Source organism: Leuresthes tenuis, unplaced genomic scaffold, assembly GCF_036924035.1.
Source record: "Leuresthes tenuis unplaced genomic scaffold, fLeuTen1.0.hap1 SCAF_7, whole genome shotgun sequence".
NCBI classification, from domain to species: domain Eukaryota; kingdom Metazoa; phylum Chordata; class Actinopteri; order Atheriniformes; family Atherinopsidae; genus Leuresthes; species Leuresthes tenuis.
Window position 1 is genome coordinate 22,556,887 of NW_027325361.1, and position 17,888 is coordinate 22,574,774.

Consider the following 17,888-nt stretch of genomic DNA (forward strand, 5'->3'; position numbering starts at 1 on the left):
CAGATTAATCTTGTAACCCTACCAGATGGGAATTACTGGACATACTGTCACTGCCAAAATGTAGTACTTTAAAGTGGCTACAGCAGTAAGATACTAAAGATTTTACATCGGTCTCAGAGACCATTTTCAAACAGAAAGTTCACTTTAAAGAATGGAATAACAGTTTGATGTTACAGTATCAAGTCAGGTTCTCCACCAGTTTGTTTTATGTGTCACTGTTTGATTGTATATGAAAATACTAGACAGGAAAATGTGCATATAGCGAAATGGCTTCTTTATTTCAAGGCTTGTGATTTATATTAGTAATGGGTTCCAATATATCAAACTGTCAGAGAAAATTAGTACTATTCATACATTGAATTCTTCTCTACATATCATATTTTTGTGGTGAGAAATAAACTGCAGAGTTTAATTCATCTGTCTGTGTTTCCCTATGCCATACAGACCTCATAAATATCAATTCTGTTGCTGTTGTTATATCTGTTTGGGTGTGTAAAAGTTATAGAGGGCAAATGGACGTGGTATTATTTTACATTATAAATCATTTATTATAATATAAATCATCTGAATGTACATGATGTAAAAATAAGGAAACATGATCTTAAAGCCCCATACAGGGTGTGATTATCTATACCCAAGGCAGGCTACCATCATCAACACATCACTCATCTGTGGCAAAAACAGTCACTCCCATGCAGCTTTAAACATCTAAGGACAAAGGAAGCTTTTTTTCCTATTAAAGCTCAGTCTGGCTAATTTTACTGTAATATCTAAAAACATCAAAAGCAAATGGGGAAAAAAACAAAAGTGCAACAACTGATTGCAGTTTACATCACAGTCGATGGGAAGAGGCACAGCCCATAAAGTTACAGGAAGATACAGCGGGTTACACGGAGTGTGCATGTAACTGACGTATAAAAGCTGATTCATCATACAGTTGTGTCTAGGTATGACTAGAACCTGCTATACATTATGAGAAATAGTGGAACACGAACACTAAATCAGGGGTGTCCACATCCTGTCCTCAAGGGCCGCTGTCCTGCAGGTTTTAGATGTTTCCCTGTTTCAAACACACCTGATTCGAATCAATGCATCATTAGCAGACTTGTGCAGAACTTAACAATCTTTTGAAGAGATCTATTTTATTTGAATCAGGTGTGTTGAAGCAGGGAAACAGAAAACCTGCAGGACAGCGGCCCTCTGGGACTGGATTTGTACATCCGTGTTCTAAATCACATGAATACTTAATTGGGCATTTTACAATGTTTACTCATATGACACACTTCTCTTTGATCCCTTTTATCTTCAATCTCCTGCAGTTGTAGGTAAACTGACCAATGCTACACAGAATACATTACAAACATGTGAAAAATAAGTATTTCTCAAGAAATGCTTTGATCCACAAACTCTATGGCATTCCCATGCTGGTTTGAGGAAGTTTATTGTAATAGATTTGTCAAAAGCAATGGCTTCAAATGAGCAGATAAGGGTGCAGAAGCTTTATAGGTGCTCACATAAAATACTGAGTACTATCCCAATAATTCTCTCTTATTAAACAACTCTGCAGCTATTTACATTACAATCACACTTCGTATCATAAAGCCCGTATCAAAAAGACTTGATCTTTTTGTGTTTGGACGAAAGAAGAGACAATGCAACTCAGAAGCTCTTTTCTCATCACCATTCAAACAACTAAGGTCAGTATCTACTCTGTGTTCACAAATAATACATGTTCATATAACAATGACGTACAAAAATAAAATTGAATTGCCTCATGTACTGAATGATTAAGGACATTGTATGATCATATAGAAAAATGCACACAGTCCAAATTTTGTGCTTAAAATCAAAGTATTGCTTCTGATTGTACCAGCATCAGGTCCTTCTCTTGTACCATTTCCAAGTTCCTTGTAATATCATTCCTATCATTGGATTCATGATGTTTAAGTAGTGCATCTGTAGTGGTTAAATATATGAACGGACATATCAATGATATTGTCTTTTGCTTATTTGAATTTGATTACCGGCATGTTTAATTGGTCCTGTCTTGCTTATACTGCTGATAAAAGAATGCCCAACAGAATAAAGCTCTGCAAATGACAGACAATCTATTTTCCCTGTTTCTTTCTGGATAGTTCTGACATGAAGGCTCCTGTGGTTCTTGGAGTCCATTCTTTAAGTCACATTTTCAACAATGTTCATCCACTCCTCTAACCCATAAGAAGGGACTGTCCAGGGAGGAGTGATGGCCGTACCTCACGTCACCACAGTCTCAACCAGGCTGTGAAGTGGTTTTGTTGTGTCCTAATGCAGGGTGGCCAGAGAGGAGGAGGAGTGGTGGGGCTAGAGTCTTTGGTTGATTTACAGGTCTTTCTCTAGTTTCCCAAGTTCTTACAATCCTGTCCCTTGCGGCTCCTGCTCAGACTGAGCAGTTGTCACAGAAAGCTGTCCTCCACCAGGTCACTACAGTCCAGACACATTTCGTCCAGCAGGGTGATGTCCTCCAGGGTTTCGCCTTCCCGCTTAGCATAGGTAGAGCTGCTCGACCCTGTCTCAATGGCACTCTCCTCAGATGTTTGCGAGCTGCAAGAGCAGTGAATAACACAAGTTAATATAATCTTTGGTGTGATATTATACACTGAAAATAGAAGTGAGTCCATTTACCTGTGTCTGTTCCTTTTTCCATATTCTTCATCAGATATGGGGTCTAGGTCAGGCAGCGGGATAATGTAGCCGCTGTCCGAGCTCAGCCGCTGCTCATCGAAGCCGCTTTCCCTGTCCTTTAGCTTGCCCTGGTTCTTGTATGGAATGTCGACGTAGTCTGCGTCATTTTCCACACACACCCGAGTTACAGCAGGATGGTCACTCTTCAGGAACTCATGGTTCACCTTCTCATAATGCTGCACAGGACAGAAGACACATAATTTAGTTGCCATTAAAATGCTACATTTCTCTTGCTCCAAAGAGATAATGTTGATGCAATACAGTGTGTGCAAATGTAAACCCAAAAAGTTCAAGGAGTGAAGGACGGTGATATGAGCGTGTGCAGTCATTAGTTTTGTCACCAGCTGGATGGTGTGATCTTCAGTTTGGATCACACCATCCAATCCAAGCTCAATGTGCTAAAACAAGAGCTGGTTCCTCTTTCTGCCACCAATCATTAAATATTGTGACGAAGGCAGAGTTACAGCTGCCATGTGTGGTGTGGAGTTTAATTGGGTAATTAAGATTGGGCGGTGGAGGCGAGAACTCGAGCTGTGTCATTATCAAGACTGAGGCCAGCCACTCTGACATCCAGCTGCAGAATTTAGACTCTAATCACTTTTACACGTAGTCAGCGAGAGCCTCCAAGAATTCTCCTAATGCACTCACAGAGGATGTGGAAGGGGTTTTAAATGAACGGCCTGTGACTTTAATGGTGTTTTTAAAGGATTTTCAACCTGTACTTTGCTCGGAAAAATTACATCTACAAAGCCAATAAAGGTCCACTAAAAGGAAAAAATAAATAAAGGGAGGAACAGAATGTGCAAGTCTGGGTGGTGGTACATTTAAAAAGCAGGTGTTAAGGACCACAAAGGTCTGGGGACGTGAGAGGTCACAAGGAGAGACTCACCCTCTTGTAGCTGCAGGGCAGCAAAGATGCCACAGTTTCACTTAGACCCATGAAAGAAGGCCTTTTCTCAGGCTCACTGTTCCAGCACTTCATCATCATCTCATACCTGAAAATGCAAACACATGCAACGTCACCATAGAAAACAGTATGACCTGTCTTGTGCCTTGTAATTTTGCTATGACTGATGTCAGCTATTATATCATAGCTCAGAAAAAAACAGCCCAGTGCATTCTTGAGTTGACATGATGCGAGCCCGGCTACATAGCAACAATATAAACATTGTGTGTGATCACGTACACATCATGGGGTGCATGCTCTGGTTTTGACATCCTATAGCCACTCTTGATCTTGTTGTAGAAGCTGGAGTCCACCACCATCCCCGGATACGGGGTGCCACCTAAAGAAGATGACATGTTTAGTTTAGGATTAGTTTTACAACTCTCATTTCTGGTATTAATTTCTTTTTCATAATATATACACGCTGTGACTTTTCCCCTTTCCTTTTCTGTGTTATTTAACTTTTTGTGCATGCAAAAGGTTTTCAATCTTTGCACACCCCAAAGTCCGACCCCCAAAAAAGTTATTCCCTCCTGAAAACACTGCCTCTGAGCTGCTTTATAATAGAAAACATTCAGATAGTGCCTATTTAATGGCTACCTAGGCACACCTTAAACAAAGAATAAGTAGCTGCCTCACATTCTGGAATATTCTGAACAGAAACGGAAAAAAAGTGCTGTAGCCATGTACAGCATATACAATTATTGTGGTAGCCCCCATATGTAAAATGAGAAACCTGTACATAAAAAATAATATGGGCTCTTTAACTGAGGTTTGGAGAGGCTCACCTAAAGAGAATATCTCCCAGAGGAGGATGCCATATGACCAAACGTCACTGAGGGTGGTGTACAGGTTGTCAAAAATACTTTCTGGCGCCATCCACTTCACTGGCAGAAAAGTCTAGGGTGAAAGAGAGGAAATGATTGACCATACTCAGAGAGCCCTTGTATGAAATCATATTTTGACCTCGGTATGATTTAGGGTTGTGAGAGGACACTTACACTCCCTTTGGAGACGTAGTTGTTGTCATGCATGATGTCTCTGGCCAGCCCGAAGTCACAGATCTTCACTATCTTACCCTGAGAGAGGAGGACATTCCTGGCTGCAAGGTCTCGGTGCACACACTGTAAAATAGAAGAAATAATCAAAGTTGCTAAGCCGTTATAAGCTCGAGAAGAGCTGTTTTCATTAGTTCTCAATCTGACACAGCCTGCTCCCACAGCTACTATTTCTGTGTTTCATTTTAGCCACATTCACTTTTTAATGCCATTTCATTTTGTTTTATAAAGCATAATCTTTATGTAAACATGCCAGTTGGAGGGATTGTTGTGACCACTGGATATTTAGGGATAATAACTATGAAGCTGAATGAACAGCTTCTGGCTACAGCATGTCCCTGCCCGGTAATTCCAGCTCTAACTTTGCAGCTACTATATCTGGCCTCTGGCCGCTCTTCTGAGTGGGCTCAGCAACCTTCACGGGACTGCTTATCATATAACCGCAGATTTCCTTAGACACCCCCTCGGCCGGCACAGCAGTTACCATATAGAATAATTTACAAAATCCAAAACCTGCCATTAGTGTCTTTGGAAGCAGGGGCATGTGGGGTTGAAGGTCTGTAGATGAAAACAAAAAAAGGGTTTTCATTCAAACTTACATTTTTGGAGGCTAGAAACTCCATTCCTTTGGCCACCTGGTAGGTAAAGCTAAGCAGGTCTGTGGTTGTAAGGCCTTCGTTCAAGTCATCTGACAGCAGGTTGTCCATTTCACATTCTGGGTTGGAAAACACACACACACAATGAGGCGGTCCATGTAAATATAGTACTCCCTACTCAAACCTGGCTTTTACTAATGGCAGGGTAAAAAGTGGGCATTATTATGGGTGTGCTACAATTATCTTCTCCATGTTATTACAGGCCTATGCCAGCGCTAAATTCTGACAAGGGTGTACCCCTTAACCAACAATGACTCAAACACCAAGGCCAAGTAAGCGCACACCAACAACTCAGTGGAGAGTGAACAAAAAGGGAGAAGAGGAGAGCCACAGTGCGTACCACTCGAGTCTTTCTGCGAGGGTGGGTGGTCGTAGTTAGACCTCTGGATATCAGAGTACTTGGAGCCATTGCTCATCTCCAGCATAGGCACATATTGAGTGTTGTCAGCCTGCTTCATATCCATGTAGTCTCCTTTACTCTCAAATGACAGGATCACATAACTGTGAGCAAAGACAAGACAGGAATGTTGTTAGTGCCGACAGATTGTGGGACTATTGTAACCTATGGTGAAAATACATTAACATATGTGATTCAGTCATGTAGAGAGCAATACGTCAGTATTTGTCCTCTCAGTCCCTCTGGCTGAGGTTAGGGGAAAACATGGTTGAGGCTCAAATGGTAGCCAGGATTAAATCGTGTTATGGTCATTTTGGGGTGTGGTCACTGTGAGTCATCCATCAACACAGCTGAGCCTCACAGAGGGAGAGGACAGGCTGCTGTTTCACAATGAACGTTTGCACAGACACAATTAACAGGTACCTCCATGGTAATCAAATTAGGCTGAAAGCTGAGACCACTTCAGACTTCAATCAGATTAGGGGAAGATGTCAGACAATATCCTCGGCCATGGAGAAAATGCTGATTGAGTTACAGATTAGGAGCTGAGGGATATTAAGTGTGTTTGAGACAATTGTTGTGAATTGGCTGTTTGGGATTGTAAAAAGTATGTAAACGAGTGTGTTTTTCCCCTTTTCCAAGCATGTGACACTCAGTACATAAAAAAAAGATAATTTGAGAAATAAACACTATATGATGTACCTCCTGCTGCTCTCATCTGCAGGGTTGATTCCAAAGATATCCAGCTCTTTTTTATTTTTCTCTGGGCTCAAGCTGAGGAAGTTCTCCCTGTTCTTGTGCAGATAGTTCACCAGGTCCCCGTAGAAGCAGTACTCAGTGATAATGTAGATAGGGCCTGAGAACAGCACAGCAGATAGGGTCATGCACCGGCGTCAGTCTGCAGGCTAATCTTATCAGAGGCTCGTAAAAGCTAAAAGCACAGTCAAGAAGACAAGCCTCCACTTTCCCATAAAAAGCCTATTAAAATACCACACCCACCTGCTGTTAGAGTTGTAAACGTCTACAGCAGCCAAATCTGAATGAGTTTGTGTGTGTGTGCACGTGACTGTGTGTGTCTTCATAAAATGGTGAATGAATTACATGGAAGAGGCAACAATAGCTATTCTAAACAATTATCATGCAGAATGCATCTCCCTATGAATGAGTGTGTTGGTTTACATCTGCTGTTTTTCTGTGTTTACTATTCACCTGACTTGGTGCATGCTCCCAGGAGGTTTACAATGTTGAGATGGGGTCCAAGATGAGTCATGATCTTCAGTTCAGACATCAAGGCCTGTTTTTCACTGGAACGGGCTGTGGCTGGTAGAGGGTATATCAACCATGACTATCAGTAAACCCAGTCAAAACTCTACTATATCAACAAGACTACCTCTTTCAGCTAGTTTATGAAACTGATTGTTTGAGCTTGGTTACTTTTTAATCACAATGTAAATTCTTTATGTTTAATCTTTCCATTACTTTCTTTTTCTTTTCTCATGTTGCCCTAAAAAGTTCCCAGGTAAGCAACAATTAAAAGCAGGTGGCAGATAAGGTGCTGCTACATCCATCAATTGGTTCAGTAATTTGTAGTGATGAATGGTTTCAAATGCAATACATTGTTGTGCTTAACTTAACTTGTTACTGTGTTTTTAAAGAATGAAAAGGATCTGCAAAGAATGCCAAAACCACACGCTTGATATAATGGCACCACAGAAAGTGTCACAAATATATTTGTGCAGATCCAGGTACTTGTAATCCTAAATGATGAAAAGAAGGCAACAGAATCAAGAAAAGAAGTTAAGGATGTGCCAAATAAAGCTATTAGTAGTTCCTCTTTACTCTCACTGGCCAAATTTGCTACCAATTGCTTACATTATAAACTGATGAATCATTAGTGCTGCAGATTTTTGCAATAATATGCTTCACATTTCATTTTAAAAACATAACATTTATTATGAATAAACTGTAGAGAAGACAAAAAATGTGGTCACCAAACCAATTCTTCACTGGCACTAGCCTGTACATGTGAGCAGCCAAGCAATGATTGGTGGCAGCATGGCTTAACTGCCTTGCAAATTGTAGTTTGTCAAACTCACGTTTCAGCATTTTCACTGCCACCTTCATGACCGGTTGAGAGCGACTGAGTCCATAGGCAGTCCCCTCAACCACCTTCCCAAAGGCTCCAGAGCCCAAGATACGACCTGTGAATCATAGGATGGTATGGAGTTAGTTATCCAGGCTGAGACAATACGCACATATTCTGCTTTCTCATCTGTGACTCTTTAAGTGGTCGAATATCCCCATGATCGCTAAGTCAAACCAAAACCCAACTAGAAAACCTTTCTGTCCAAGCCCTTGTTATCACAGACTCATTTCAAAGGCAGAGTGAGATGACCTGGTTGTAACATGTCTGCTGGGAGGACTATAACGTTGGCACATTTCAAAGGAGAGTCAACTCACCGAGCACAAGTCTGTCCCGAGGAAACTCCCATCTCGAGTCGTAGGGTAGCTGCATTGGATCTACGTAGATATACTCATGGCCATCAGGGCTCACAGACTCTATGACCCTCCAGCGGATCTCATACCTCGGTTTCTAGAGGACAGAGAACACATGAATGCACTGTTACTCATTTAAAACCTTAAAATATATGTCATGCAAGTGAACAGACCAGCTTTTAAATAGGTGAAGCAATAAACCAAACACTCAATATAAACTTGGTCATATTTCATGTGAAGAGTAATATATAGAAAACATCATGAAATATAAACTTGTTCTTAATCTTGATATATGCTGAAAACTATTAAGTGGGTGAATAAATGGATGAGAAATGAGAAAGTGGAAATAAATGCTAAAACATTAAAACAGTACCTGTTTCCAGATAACAACCAAGACAATGAGTGAGATGATGACAATGACCAGGAGCACCAGTACAGCAGCAGCTACAGTCAGCTCAGGGTGAGGGCCTGTTTGGGAGGAAAGCCAGTGGTCACACATATTAGATGGATGTTTGCAATGAAATATACAGTTTGTGATGCATAAGATATATCTTCTATCAGGTTTAAGTTACAATCAGATCCATGGGGTGTCTAGATAACTAACCCCAAAAGGCATGTTGGGAAGATAACATGTAAATGGGGATGGGGGAGGACACATGGCACTACCATAGCAGGGGGGATGGTGGAGAATGGTAGTGTAAAGCTCATCAGGAAGGACCAAATGGCCTAGAGAGCTGTGGTTTCCCTAATTTATCTCCTATAATAACAGTCCCTCTCTGATAGCCTGCTTTCAGCTGTCTCACCACAAACTTAAATGGCAGCTGCTGCAACAATTACTGTCCTTTACAAAACTTGTAGTACTCTGATTGTCATAAATTGAGAAACTTCAGAATAAACAAGGAGGGAGCAACAACATCAAAAGCCCATTCAAAGTGCAATGAAAGAAGAATGTAAATTGCCCCAGAAGATGTGACGTTCGTTTTTCCTTACCGTTAGACACCAGTTTGACCTCCCTGGAGACAGTGGCCATTTCATTCCTGGCCAAACAGCGCACTGCCACTGTGCTTTCCAAATGACCAAACATAACCTCGCTCTCCAAGTTGTAATCTTCATCGAAGTGTGAGTCCATTTTAATCTCTGTGGAGTTGGCAGGGAGTGGCACCCAAGAAGACGAGTCATTGGCACAACTGGATGGTTGCAAAAGAAGATAGACGAACACGCGGATCAATTTATGCATTAACTTTGAAAAGAAAGCCTATAAACACTTTAGTACTGAAGAAAGTTTAACTTACTGTTTGATGTTTTTGCAGATGAACCACTCCACTACAGGAGTGGGTTGCCCTTTGGTAATGCAAACCACAGACTGACCTGTGGCTGAGCCATGGTGGATGTCCATCAGGTCCAAAATAACTGCAGGCACTGCAACATTGTAAGACAGATGTATAGTTGTAAGAATAGCTGTGTGTGTAACATGAACAATGGCAGACTATAACTGAGACTACAAGGTTGTAATATAGGAGAAGCATCCAAGGAAATAATTTACTTAAATTAGGTTTTTCCTGACCTTTGACTTCAAGGATTAGGCTGACATCACGGCTTTGGTTTCTGTTCTCCACTCGCACGGTGTAATTCCCGCTGTCCTCCTCCTTGGCCCGGATTAGGGTGAGGATGCTCAAGTAACTGCACAGAACAACAACAGCAGAAACTGTAATAACAATACAGCCACAGAAGCTTACAAACACACTAAATCCTAATTAGAGACCTGGATGATGTGTGGGAATGTTACTTTGAAGTGATCATTAGCTCTGCTGTCACAGGTGGAGACTCACCTGGTCTCGCTTATCTGCCGCAGGCTGGTGGAGATCTCAGCTGACACATCGCTGAGTGGGATGCCGTCTTTGAGCCAAGTGACACGAACGTCAGGAAAAGAATTAATTTCAGCCCTGAACTCCCGCACTTCATCTAGCTCTGCAAATTCATATTCTCGGAACTCCGGCTGGATGGACAAAAACTCACTGGCTGTTGGAAAAGTGGAGAGGTTGACAAATAATCAGCACTTATCATCACTACTTAAATGAAAAAAACCCAATATAATACAACATGATATTTACTGTAAGTAGATATAGAGATTTATACCAAACACTTGAACAGCTAGCTGTTTCGTCTGACTTTCATTGCTCATTATACTGGTGATAGAACAAGAGTAGATGCCGCTGTCTTTGGTCGACGCTTGTGGGATCGTCAGGGTGTACAGGATCTCGTGATCCTTCTTATTGTCACGCACGGTTTTGAAACCACGATTGGCCTGATAAATAAAAAGGAACATCAGGTGCTTTGAAATACAAACCTAAAACAAAGCACACATTTTGTCTGTATAATGTTCTGTGCTGCACAGGATGACATGTGCCCTCACCAGTTTCCCCGGGTATTTCCAGTGATCCTCCAAAATCTCAGCTCCTTGAGCACGACAGGTGACAGTGATTGTGTCTCCCACCAGCAGAGCAGTCCTTTTGGCTGTCAGCTCAACATGTAGTTCTGCATCTGCTGAGGTACAAGAAATTATAAAGTTAAATTTTGTCACTCAACAGATCCAGCAAAAACACTGTGGTCAGGTCATATTTTTTAAGAGATGTTTCACCAGTTTCACACATTCACAAACACTGGAAAACACACCTGTCCAACCATGGACGATGTATTCCCCGCTCTCGTGCACCTCTCCATTGATGAGGGCCTTGCAGACATAGGTTCCAGCAGGGAATACTCCCAAGGCACCTCTCTTACTGTCATAAACACAAGACACAGGCTGCTGGGTGTCAACATTCACCAGTGTCACGTTAGCAGTTGGATCTGACACGAGACACTGGATCTCCATCTCGTTGTTGGTCAGGACGTGGTTGCTGTAAGGCACCGGTGAGGGCACGAAAGGCACATCAGGATCTGTGTAACAGTGAAATGAGTAACTCAAAACCAGAAAATAAAAACAACTAACATAAACACACAAATAACTGCGCACTCCATACCTGGTACATAGATGTAGATGCTACTGTCGTCTGTGGTGTTTCTGCTGTAAAAGCATGTGTAGTAGCCAGTGTGCATTACTGTGGCGCTGTCCACGGTGATGGTGGTGACAAACAGGCCACTGCTGTCTTCCTGCGTTTGCTCGGGCACATCGAACGGTGTTTCCCACATTAGTTTTGCCTCTCCGCGACATGTCAAAGTGAAAGAATCGTGGAGCAGCACTATCATCTCATCCACATCTGGCAGCAGCACAGGGGCTGAGGAAGGTGGGATCACTGCTCCAATGGGAGCTGAAGAAAGGTCACACAGAAAGCTCAGCCATAGATCATCACACTTCAGCTATATTTCTTCCTTTTTTATCTTTGTAACTTACCTCTCACTTTGAGGATAAAGGAGAACTGAGCAGTGCGAGAGCCACTTAGGACTGCGATGGTGTAGTTTCCGTTGTCTATCTCCAAAGGGTGCCGGAATGTCAGAATGCTCTGATACCTGTTGGAAGAAAATAAGCGGTAACAAACAAATATTTAAAGGGAAATTATTGAAATGTTGGCAAACTGGATTTCTTGCTTCGAGTTGCATGATAAAATGGATGCAAATCTCTCATCAACTCTCTAAATCTAAAAGCAACCAGGAAACCTAACGTGAGGACTGCATGCAAGAGGAAACAGTTAGTCTGGTTTTGTACCTTTTTTTTTTATAAGCACCTTACTAATATATGACGTGTTTGATTTGAGAGTTTGAAATGACCACTTTCTGTTTTTACAGGGTGTTATGTGCATCTTGCATCTTTTAAGTTTAACTGTAATAAAACCTAATATTTATACTCACCGATTGCCTTCAACATGACTTGTTTTGGTGAGGACATAGTAGCTCTGTCGTATGGCTTCTCCATCTTTCAGCCATGTCACTTTGGGGACTATCGGATATGCATGAATGAGGATGGTAAACTCTGTCTCCTCTAAAATGTTGACAAACTCTGTCGCTAGAATCCCACTGTGGTCCAGGGAGACAAAGGAGTCCTCCTCTGAGTGACAAACAGTGAAAAACAATTATCAGATGATTGTGGATGGTTAAGAGACAGACTCAGTCAGCAAAAACTGAGTGACAGCATGGTAAAACGAGTTAGTGATGGCGAGGGGTTGAGGTGAAATAAAGGCTTGACACACATCTGCTGAAGCCATCTCATAAAACACAGTAGCTGATGTTGAAAGCAGATCTAAAGCTTTATGGTTGGATAGTAGAAAATGACTTCCACACACTGCCCAAAGCACCTTGACCACATATGTGAAGCCTCTACTTCACCTGAATGATGATGAGATTATGAGATATATTTATAATTTATGTGACTGTAAGTTATTGATTTGAGCACTTATCCTGCTGGAAACCTATTAAGTGCATCTGTGAAATGTTTCTGAGAGGGAGACTTACCAAAAATGGTTACAGCCACCGTGCTGACTCTAACTTCTCCACTGATTTTGTGTGTGATGGAGCATTCAAAGGTGCCGCTGTCCTGAGAGGTGGCTTGTGGGATACTGAGGGTATAGATGACCCGGTCAGGGAAAATCTGCTTTATCAGAATGCCATCCACAGCCTATTTAAACCACAGAACAGTAGGGGTTTAAGAAGCTACTCACTGGAAATTTACATAGATAAATAAAAAGGAATCCTAGAAAAGAAATATTTGAATATCATAAATTGCTGTGTTTTTCCACCTTACAGGTACTGCTGAAAGCTAATGGCTAAAACACTGGCTTGAGCACAGGAGATAAATCAGGATCGCAGACTCCAAGAAAAGGCCTGTAATTGCAGCTGAGACCAAATTTCAGGAGTCAGGACTCCTGTGTTCCTACCTGACTATCTCTGGAAAAGGGTTTAAAGGAATCCCAAGAAGAAAAATCACCAACGTGCAGCATACATTAAAGAAGTATAGTATAAACAAACTGCTTGTGAAACTTTCACAGATTGAAACTATCTCATCAAAAGCATTAGATCTTTAATTGGCTGTCATGTGCAGACAGCATCTGCCCGACATGGTCACTGAGTTTAAAGGATTTACAGTCATTTTATTTCCTCTCTTTTGAACTGCCTTCTTGCCTCCAGCCATTTGTCCTGAACTTTAACTTCCCTGCCAAACTCTTTTAAATGGGGTTAACTGCCACAGCGAGCTGTTTGGCTGATGTCCTCACAAGGAGGACACAACATTCAGCCGCTGCTTTCCCAACACATGCCTTGCAACCACTATGGGCTGTGCTCTGAGCGATATTCAATTTGCCACTTAAAGGTTTGGATCCAAAACCATTATTCGCTTATTTAAGGCTCAGTGCTGCTAGCTAGGAATTCCATGGAAATATAACAAGACGAGGAGGACGGGTGGATGGAGCCGCAGAGCAGACAAAATTGAAAAAGAAAAGAAAAAAAAAACACAGAAGGGAAAATTGCCTGTTTTTTCGGATGAAGCCACTGCTGCTGGTAGTCCGAGCCAGAAGGGGCGATGCAGGTGATGTTGAAAGGCTGCCCGGCTCTCACTCTCTCCTCGCTGGCCTTTGCTTCCACGTTGAAGTCCTCCACCTCCTCAGGGGCTACAGAGGAACCACCAGAAAGCAGACATCAGCACCGCAAACAACATGGTCATTTTGACCTCGTTTATCACAGAGTGACGGCTCAGTAGATCATTACTGACTCACACACACAGAGTGAACACAGCCTTATTAAGTCATCCTCTCTAGTATAAATGACATTATGTCATGGCTTTCACCCTACAGCCTTCTTGTGGTAAACACACCTAAGGAATGTTTTCAGTTATGTTGTTATAGCCTTTGTTGTTTTGACTCTATGCCATCACTTCAGAGTCACAATAACCAATCTTACTGTCATTATTTCATTTTATAAATAAACTTCATTATAATAGAAATATATCTCTGTCTTGGCTTACCCTCAGCATTCACTGTGTAAATGGCACTTCTGAATATCTGGCCCTTCACAGTGGTCTCACATTGGTACTGCCCAGGAGAGAGATTCCCTAAAAAGCCCATCTTGCTGTCATAGAAGGCAGAAATTTCCTCTCCGCTTGTGACACTCCTCAGGGTGACGTGAAAATCGGGGTGGGTCACACGGCAGGTGATGACCACCCCAGGCGGTTCCATGGAGACAACCAGGTCATCGGGCGTCTCGGGGACAAACCGGACGTGGGGATCTAGGCGTGCAGACACAGAACTTTTTATACTTCATGTCATAACTACAACAGTATATGGTAGTTTGTACATTTGTACACTGTACTCATTTAAAAGGAGATAAACTGTACCTTTAGAAGGGAGAAAGAAGAAATAACACATTGTCCCTCTTACAACCACACACTGAATTCATAAGAAATGCAGTGGCTTAAATTGAATGATTGCAATCAGAGGTTTTGCTGCTTCAGGTGTACTTGGTCTGGTATGACCACTTAGTTGTCTATATTTGTCCCACTCATAGACAAATCTCTAAATAATGATACCTTGGGCAAGAATAGGACACCTAAGCATAAAATAAACACAAGCCAGGCAGATAGGAATGATTGTTTTGCTTCTCCGACTGTGCATCTTAGTTCTCTTTGTGGTCAGTAAGCTTTATTTTTTATAGCTTTTTTCGGTCACATTTTGAGTTTTTTGTGTCTCATCTTGGTTGTTTTGTAGTTAAGAGTAAAATTTCTAACTTAGTTTGGTAATTTAGAATCTATTTATTTTTAATGCTTCTTTTCTGTGAAATCGTGCCATTTTTTAAAGCAATTTTGTCTGGTTATTGTAATTTTTGCATCTTGGCTGTTCTGTTCTGTTTTAGCATTAACGTGTATTCTGCCATGTTTCAGCATTCAAAACGATGTTTACCTGGGACAAAGATATATATTCCTGCCTTATGTTCGTCATCCGGTTCAGTGTCTGTTTCACCCTCCCGGTATTCATACGTGCACGTGTAGAAGCCGGTGTTCTCCACTGTCGCGTTGTCAATGAAAAGAGTCGCAGTGTAGTAGCCTGGGAGAGTAAAGGTGTTTTTCGGCAGGGGCTCAGCCCAGACCACATTTCTTTTCCCGGTGCAACTTATATTGAAGATGGAATTGGGCTGCACGATGAACTCCTCCTTGTTGGACACGATAGTTGGTGGCGACAGTCCAGATGTAACTGAGATAGAAATTTGCCAACATGATGAAACAGTCAGAAAAATGACTGAAAACAACAGTTTTGTCTTCTGTGTCTCTCATCTACTTACCCGAGAGGAGCTGCACAAAGATGCCAGCAAAGACAACGTACGTCTTCACCCCATCCATGATTATGGATGCTCAGGCCTGAGGAGACAAAACAGCGATTATCTGTACGGGTGATGTAAATACTTTTGGGATGTTCTTGATGACAAACGATAACACTGTCTCCACGTTGAACCAAGCGTGCCACCGTTTCATCAACCGTTCAATGCATCATTGATTTTCTTTTGAGCAGTCACACTCAGCCTCCTTCAGTCATAATCCCAAGTGACACTTAAGAGCACCACACCATCTTCAATTTGATGCTTTACTGAAACGGAATTAACAGGAGAATAACGTGACAGGTTTGAACCAGGCGAGGGTGGAGACTACAAGACTGTTGCATAGAAAGAATCCACAGTTATGTTGGAGAGGACGGGCGCTGTGCGCCTCTCCGCTGCTCACCGCTGCCACTAGGGGGCGACACAGTCCATCGTTTAGAATCGGACAAACTTCGCCGGAGCTCATTGTCCGAAACTTCCCAACAAATTTTTTATGAAGTTTTTGTTTTAAAACAAAAGAGGGTTGTGATTGTTTTTCCCGTCAGTCTTTGTTGTTTATAGTATTTTGGTACACTGGATTCATCCACTGGATGTCTAATTAACACGATCTCAACTTTTCAGTGTCTATACATTTCTTCCTTTCTTTCTGTTTTTTTTTTTTCAGAGCTCTCTCCAAGTGTAGATGTAAAACGGAGCTCTGGAAACCATTAGGCAATCGGTCTGTCGGTCGATCTGTCTGTAGTCTGGATTAGGGATTTCATCGGGGCCACGTAGTTTGAGAGCCGCTTGTGAGCTCACAAACCCAACTTTCTCTATTCACCCCCCCTCCTTTTTTTTATTTATTTATATCTTATTCAGTGTCCCCAAACAGTAAAATTTGTGGCTCTCTCGCAGTTTCCTGTGGTTGTCCGCTCTGGCTCAGCCGGAACAGCCTGAATAATCCATTGGCAACCTGGGTTTCTGAGCTCTATAATTAGCGCACCCACTTCGCACAAAAGTACATATTCGCGTGGGAATCAGTTGACAAAATGCCTGCGTTTTGACGTGTTTGTGCACACGCCTTGTCTCAAAAGATTTCTGAAAGGGACTTTCTTTGGATTGGCGTTGATATTCGAGTCACTACGCGTTAAAAAAGAAAAACTGGAGTGACAGTCAGGGTCCGCGCATTTCTCTGCTCTTTTAATATTCTCCCTTCCCCACTCTCCCACCAAGTGCCTCAACAAATGTGCAGATCTAAAATGCATCTTCTGCTTGGCCGGAATACTTTCGTGCAACAGCTGATAATAGCTTATCTCAACTTTCAGTGGTTCACTTTAACGTCAAATGGTGGATTTCCGTTAAAGTAATCGTGGCACTGTTTAGAAATAACAATCTTGCTTGCAGCAATGCGCGCGACACAGCTTCGAGTTTTTTCTGTCTAAATATTTAAGAAATTACAAGCAGTATTCCTCTGAAAACACCCTTGGAGACATGGCAATGTAGATGGTAAAAGAAGAATGCGCCGTGGCTCCAAAACACAAAACTCTTATTTCCTCTCGTTTGGATCGAGTTCAGAATCCCCGCAGTTCTGAATCCCCATTTTGCCTCATTCCAGTTCTCCCAGTGCCGACTTTCCATGTTTAACCCCCCCACCCCCCGCATCGCACGGACAGACGAGAAAACAATGTGATGCACAAATTCCAATGTGTTTCCCATTAGATGCCAAGCAGCATCCCACAATGGTGCTTTCAGTCTTCGAGGTGACACCTCCAGCTGTGAGGCCGAAATCCAGCGCTTTTATCCAGAGTCAGCAACATCTCCACACTCAGCGTCCAGCGGTGAGACCATATGGTGCAAGAATTCTCAAAAAAATCTAATGTAATATTTGACACAGATGTTGCACACAGCTTTCAGTGCTGTAGCACATCCGTTTTATGATGAATGAAAGCTTTAAAACAACTTTTCTATAACTGTGCTCTAAAAATGAGAAGGACAGAAAATCCAGTAATTGGATAAACTAATTAACTAATTAAACTTGCAATATACCAAAGTGAAATTATTTACCCTTGTCCGCAGTTTTCAGCCTCTAAAAAGAAGTTTGAAAACGACTAAGAAAGAAATGTTTCAATCGACCTTTCAGTTACCTTTTACTAATCCCCTCTTTATATTCCTTTCTTGCAAGTATATCCACTGTGAATTGGTCGCTCCAAAAGGCGCAGTAAGGGTCCTTTGCAGAGGTTATAATCCTCAGAGATCCTGCGCTGAGAGCATATGTGCGACCCTCTGTCCGCATCCACGACCGCCTTCACAACTGCGCTCCAGCAACGGCGACCTGTAAC

General features: G+C 42.0%; 1 protein-coding gene across 1 annotated transcript; it reads right to left on the reverse strand.

The window, feature by feature from the left end:
* Nucleotides 1–1,390: 1,390 nt before the first annotated feature.
* pdgfra (platelet-derived growth factor receptor, alpha polypeptide) lies at nucleotides 1,391–17,888 on the reverse strand. The gene is made up of 29 exons (XM_072389967.1): nucleotides 17,694–17,888; nucleotides 15,538–15,613; nucleotides 15,159–15,449; nucleotides 14,228–14,488; nucleotides 13,735–13,874; nucleotides 12,724–12,886; nucleotides 12,124–12,319; nucleotides 11,669–11,784; nucleotides 11,298–11,585; nucleotides 10,951–11,214; nucleotides 10,691–10,821; nucleotides 10,414–10,582; nucleotides 10,107–10,296; nucleotides 9,842–9,957; nucleotides 9,570–9,696; nucleotides 9,268–9,464; nucleotides 8,651–8,745; nucleotides 8,242–8,374; nucleotides 7,878–7,982; nucleotides 6,991–7,101; nucleotides 6,484–6,637; nucleotides 5,725–5,885; nucleotides 5,328–5,443; nucleotides 4,672–4,794; nucleotides 4,459–4,570; nucleotides 3,911–4,010; nucleotides 3,614–3,719; nucleotides 2,665–2,900; nucleotides 1,391–2,583 (listed from the first exon to the last, which is right to left on the reverse strand). Exons 2-29 carry the CDS (start codon nucleotides 15,593–15,595, stop codon nucleotides 2,436–2,438), a joined length of 4,407 nt encoding a protein of 1,468 aa, XP_072246068.1. The 5' UTR covers nucleotides 15,596–15,613; nucleotides 17,694–17,888; the 3' UTR covers nucleotides 1,391–2,435.

Bases quoted from the DNA above. Each gene is read 5' to 3' on its own strand.
- pdgfra (XM_072389967.1), bottom strand. From the start codon at position 15,595: ATGGATGGGGTGAAGACGTACGTTGTCTTTGCTGGCATCTTTGTGCAG. The intron at 12,320-12,723 runs GTAAGTCTCCCT...TTTGTCACTCAG, and splicing joins GGTGGCTGTAACCATTTTTG to AGGAGGACTCCTTTGTCTCC. The intron at 11,586-11,668 runs GTAAGTTACAAA...ACCTTTCTTCAG, and splicing joins CTTTATCCTCAAAGTGAGAG to CTCCCATTGGAGCAGTGATC.